General features: G+C 38.4%; 1 protein-coding gene across 1 annotated transcript; it reads right to left on the bottom strand.

Annotated features, from left to right (window-relative positions):
* Positions 1–4,953: 4,953 nt before the first annotated feature.
* LOC148577175 (uncharacterized) lies at positions 4,954–5,649 on the bottom strand. Its single transcript, XM_088502851.1, has one exon. It carries the CDS (start codon positions 5,647–5,649, stop codon positions 4,954–4,956), a length of 696 nt encoding a protein of 231 aa, XP_088358977.1.
* Between the last annotated feature and the right edge of the window lie 354 nt (positions 5,650–6,003).

Raw genomic sequence — 6,003 nt, 5'->3', positions numbered from 1 at the left:
CTTTCTTCTTCACTGCTATGCTTAACAAATACAGAATGTCCATCAACCTTTCAAGTGAGAAATGAACACCAATGGCCGAACTGTATAAATAAATAATAATACTTTTATTTAAAGAATCACTAAGCTGCACATCTATAGTAGAAAAAATATACCAAGTTGTTTCTGCTGATCAAAATCACACCTCTGTTCGAAGATACAGCACTAAAGATAGAATGTGTGTGAAACTGTGAATATTTTCGTCCCAGACTCGTGTAAATATTGCTTACCACTCTTGTAATATTACACAGTTCATTGATGAAACATGGAAAGGAGAATTGCGCAAAAAGGCAAAAAGTACATGGGAGAGCAATCTGTAACAAAACTACAAGGCACGCAACGTTACACAATCTGTTTTCCTGCGCAAATAAACCCATATGCAGCACCTAAACTAATTTCCTTTTACCAGCCAAGAAGGATGCTATTGCTACCAAGTACAAATAGAAGCTTCCGCTAGATCATTAGAAAACCACAATCAAATTTTAATAATAAAACTTCACCTAAAAATTATAAGTATTGTAGTTAGTATAAATTTTGAATAAGTCTTTAATATAATCTATTCTTAATATATAAAAGTAGATACATAAGTTTACCCACATTACTTTGAAGCTATTTCTCTTCTTCTACTAGCGCCATGTCAGCAAATAATCGTCCTTCTGGCACATTCCGTCCATCTGGCGCTACCGGAAAGCTGAGTTGGCCTCCTTCGTGACACGTTGGCAAAGAAATAGCTAGCTGGCGTGGCAAGAAACTTTTCTGATTCAATTTGGTCCCTCAATTCAAGTTAAAAATCCTATTCCCCAATTTTGAAGAACCATCTCCACAGTGCTCACACTCTTCTCTTCTCTTCGGTTCTCTTCTCTTGTCTTCTCCATCTTCAAAGCCAGACGGTTATGGCCAGCGCGAGCAAGCGCGAGCAACACAGCTGGAAGCTCGAACAACCCACGATGGACAAATAGCTGCCTCTCGAAATAACCAAGTAGCAAGCATCTCTTTCTTGACTAATCGCTCAGCATAATCTGAAACTTTATTTTGTCTCTGTGAGAGATCAGGATCATTTGATTGAAAGCATTATTGCCATATATATTAACCATGCCTTTATTGTGTGTGAGAGATTTGTCAGGTACATGTCATCTACATCTTGTTTCATAGCAGCTGTTCCACGGAACAAATCAAATTGTGTTCCAGGAGGTAGTAACCCTGAAAGATCCCAAAGGAAAACACCGCATCAATGAGTTGAAGAAAAGTAGAATAGTTGATGTCCTGCACTGAATTGAAACAAAAACAAAATTGCAAATAGTGAATCGGATACAAATGCACACTTTAAAGTGACATCAACATATTACTGGGTGATTACCTTGATGCTGCTGCCACTTCAAAGCCTGATCAATTAGAGCCATTGAGACGAAGGGACTACAGTAACTTCAGCAGCAAGAGCTGAAAATGCAAATACAAGTTAGTTCCAGTTTTCAAGCAATATAAAATGACACAATGTACTTATATAATCATAAATGGGAAAAATAAACCCACAATATTAAGGACCACCTTGGTGGTTATAAACTTGAGCCACTGAATTATATTAGAATTAAACAATCCTGATTTCAGTCATGTTTTAGTCTAAAATCTCAATGCCTTCTACATTTTTTACAGAATTAATAAACTAAATTTGAGACTCGAGTTTGAGTTAAGAACTTGAACAGTTGAACGTTCACTGAATGCTACCATGCCCATAATCTTACAACACACTTATAGCAAGAATATTGAATTTTATTTAATTAATGATTATTATAGTGTATAGCATAATTAGAATGCTAGTATTCTACTACGGTATTATATAGCTATGGAAAAGGTAGGAGTATAAGCAATGTTTGTAAACACAATACCACAAGAAAATTATCTCTGGGGCACATATTTAGGTGTAAACATATTATACAACAAACGGTATTTTATCTCTTCTATTATCTTTTGCAAAGTTTCTCAATCCTCACAGGAACCCATTATCAAAATGCTAGAAAAAACACAATTAATTTAACAAGAAAAAATGAAAAGGGAAGCTTGACAGCCCATCACCAAAAGAGAAAAAGGAAAGCAATCCACCAGTTCAAATGATAGAACAAGACATTCAGTTGATGATGAGGAATGGAAGATGAAGATGGCTTGGAAATTTGGTAAATTAAAAGCTGAAATTAGGGTTCTAAAAATGGGAGAATTTTAATGTTTGTGTTTATGCTGCTGATTGTAATTGGTGTTCTTGTATTAAAGCTGTATAGACAGCAGGATCAACTGTATCTAGCAAAAAACAAATGACATGCATGTTATATGCATTCCTTGTTCATGTAGTTATTCCTATCCTTTTGTTTGAAAGAAATGGAAATTAAGGTGTTTGATTATATGCATACTTCTGTTCCTGGACTTCTTTTCAATGAAATAAAAATGGACAGCACTTGAACTAGTCTTAAGTTTGTAACAGAGGATAATATATAAACAAAAGGCTGAGAAAACTCAATTGAATAAAATCATAATTCATAATTCATATTCATATTGGTAATGTTCGATTCAAAAAAGGCATTATAAAGCCAAAACACCAGCAAAATAGATACAAAAAAACAGCCTGCTTTCCCTAAAATTTCCAACACTGGGACAATGTTTTAGGCATTGTAAACAACATCAGCAAAATAGATACAAAAAGACAGCCTGCTTTCCCTAAACATAATCATCCTAATCTTCATTTTTTGTGTCTAGGTGCCTTGAATCCAGGATTCGGCACAAACTTCATGAAATTTGCAAGCCTTGTAGCAGTTCCCTGTGTTGCACCTTGCATAGGGTTAGGTGGGGGATTCCTTGATGTATGACTACTTCCTGGTGGGATAACAGCAGGTGGGGTGGTTACTGGTGAATTGCTACTTCCTGAAGCTGGTTTTTCACAACCCTTGGCTAACTTTCTTTTTAGAGGGAGCTTTGGCGGCCTAACAATTGAGGGTAGAACCTATCAGCCAAAAAAAATGTAACATAGTTAGTAAACTAGGTAAGGATGTGAGTATGATAAATTTAAAATCATATAAGCTCGTGAACATGTTGAGAGTCATCAGTTGCTTCCAAGGGTGGTTGACTTTGGTCAAGATTGATTTTGGTTGGGGCTTCTGGGACAAGGGCAGCAGAGTTGGCCTGACCTTCACCACCATTAGCAGCAGTGGGTTGTGCAGCGGCAGCCTCTGCAGCAGCAGCTTCTGCAGCTGCAGCAGCCTCTTCGGCAGTAGCCCTCTTTGGACAGTTCCTTCTGGTGTGTGCTGCTTCGCCACAACAACGACATCGACCTTTTTTATATATTATTTTCATCTTCGTCTTCAACTTCTTACTCCCACTTGGCTCCTCATCTGCATCTTTTTTTCTTTTTTTCTTAAGTGGTCCAGGCTTGTTTCTAAATTTTGGTGCTTGTGGTCTGTTATATGGTGACTTTTCCCATAGTGTTTGACCTGGAATTGGATTGATATGGAAGGCATATGTGTTATTATATGCTTCCATGGTCAACCACTGATGACAGTAGTCCTCCGGTCTCTTACCAGCCCTTGCCAGTGCAGCACACGCATGCAAACATGGCATCCCTAAACAGCATTCACACAACAACAAAGACAACAACAGTAAGCCTACAACAAAGGTTGATAATGATAATAAGACTAAGACAATGAATTTAAAAAATATTACCACTCAATTGCCAGAAGCCACATATGCAGAGCTTCTTTCCCAAGTCCACAACCATGTTGGTCAGCCAGCCATGTACTTCGAACTTCTCATAATCTGCGTCACCAAACCACATCGGGACCCAATTTTTTGATTCCTTCCGTATCTTTTCTAACCTGCTGCGCTGTATAGGAGGTAGAACTCCAGTGTTCGAATTCAGCTTCACCTTGTTCCTAGCTATCGACCTCATTGCATACATTCTGACTTCTTCCAAGAGTGTGATAATAGGCTTAGCTCTAGCATCTTTGATCCTGGAGTTGAAGACTTCACAGGCATTGTTGCAGATGTTATCTATTTTAGGTGCATTACTGAAGAATGCCCGGCTCCAAGAGTCTCTAGGCCACTTGTTCAAATACTCCTAGACTTCCTTATTAACCCTTTCAATCTTTTTGATGATATCAAGGAAGCCATCTTGGCTAGTACACCTTGCACAATTCCAGAGTAGCCCTCTAAGCTGGAGATCCTTTCATTGCTTGTTGAAGTTCTTCCACAGATGCCAAACACAGAATCTGTGATGGACATATGGAAAAACCTCCTTAACTGCATTTATAAGGCCCTGTTTCAGATACCAAAGAAGGGGTCAGATAGTTGTTATCGGGCAGCAAATCTGTCCCTACAGTTATATAAGTGACATCAAAATAGTCCATAGACTTGTTCAAGTGACATCAAACTAGTCCCTACACTTATGTAAGTGACATCAAACTAGTCCCTACACAGCACTATTACAGAACATTATGCAGAACAGGATAAATGAGTAACAACAGATTGACAGAATATTATGCAGCATATAATCAGTCCAGGGTTAATTCTGCATATATAGACAGCAGCCCAGTGTATTAACATCATATAGATAACTACAATAGATAGGTTGACACTAAATAACTTAGAATTCTTAAGTCACAACCACTTTATAAATAAGTCACAATAGATTAATTCAGCAACTATAGACAGCAGCCATGTGTATAATCATCATGTTGAAACACACCCAATAGGTAACTAATAAGTAACAACCAGTGATAATAGATTAATTCAACATATATAATCAGCAGCCCAGTGTATAAACATCATTTTAAGTGACAACCTATAAATATTGCATACCTTCTGCATATTTGAGATAAAACAGAGCTTGTTCTTCTTATAATCCCCCAGGTCTTGATGAAGTAATTCCAAGAACCATCTCTAGTTTTCAGTGTTCTCAACAGGGACAATTGCATAGGCAATAACATATATATGATTGTTTGCATCTTGGCCAATTGCAGACAATATCTGACCACCATGCCGGGTCTTCAGAAAAGCCCCATCCAAGCCTATGAGGGGTCTGCAACCAGCTAGAAATCCTTTTTTACATCCCTCCAAACAGACATACATCTTCTCGAAAACTGGATCATCATCAGGGTTAGGCTGAGGTATAACCCCAACTGTGACAGTGGATCCTGGATTGCTCTTCAACAGTGTCAGCCCATAATCTCTCACCATGCCATATTGGGCAGTTGCATCACCGTACACAACAGATCTAGCATCTCCTAAGGCCCTGGTCAGTGAAGACTTGTTTAGTTCCAGATCACATTTAGTCTTAAAATATTGTGCAGCCTCGGAGTGTCTCAGATTCGGGTATTTTCTTAGTTTCTTCACCAATTTGCAGGCTAGCCACTTCCTATTAGCTAGTCTGTTTTTGGTCTCTCTTGCACAGGTGTGGTCATCCATGAATGTCTTGATCTGCCAGCAATTGTTCTCAGTATTGTTAGAGGCATACACAAGCCAGCCACAGCTCGCATCCTTACACACAGCTCTCATCCTCACGTTATCGTTCTTCTTAAACCAAATCCTTCTACCCTCTTGTATGTAATACTCACGCACAGCCTCTTTGAACTCCATTTTTGTAGTGAAAGTCATTCCAACCTCTAGCCTAAGCTCTCCAAACCTCCCTTCTTCTCTAAATGCAGAGAATACGTCATCTGAATCAACTTCCTCTAACTCATCCTCAGAGTTTGGAGGAGTCTTTATTTCTTACGAATGCCATGAGTCTCCATCATCAGAATCATTATAAGGATCATCTTGCACATCATGATAAGGAGCAACTGATGATCCAAACTTAGGAATCGGTCCAAAAATGATTTCATCATTCTCAGAATCTGAGTCTACACAAACAGGACCATTTTCTTCAACCATAACAGACTTCTTTCCTTTTGTAAGTTTCTTCCCTGGCCTACTTCTCAATTTCACATTACT

This window comes from Arachis ipaensis, chromosome B1 (assembly GCF_059453495.1).
Source record: "Arachis ipaensis isolate K30076 ecotype BB chromosome B1, ASM5945349v1, whole genome shotgun sequence".
In the NCBI taxonomy this organism is placed as follows: domain Eukaryota; kingdom Viridiplantae; phylum Streptophyta; class Magnoliopsida; order Fabales; family Fabaceae; genus Arachis; species Arachis ipaensis.
Note: the sequence above shows the minus strand (reverse complement) of the source record. Positions and strands in the feature narration are given on the sequence as shown.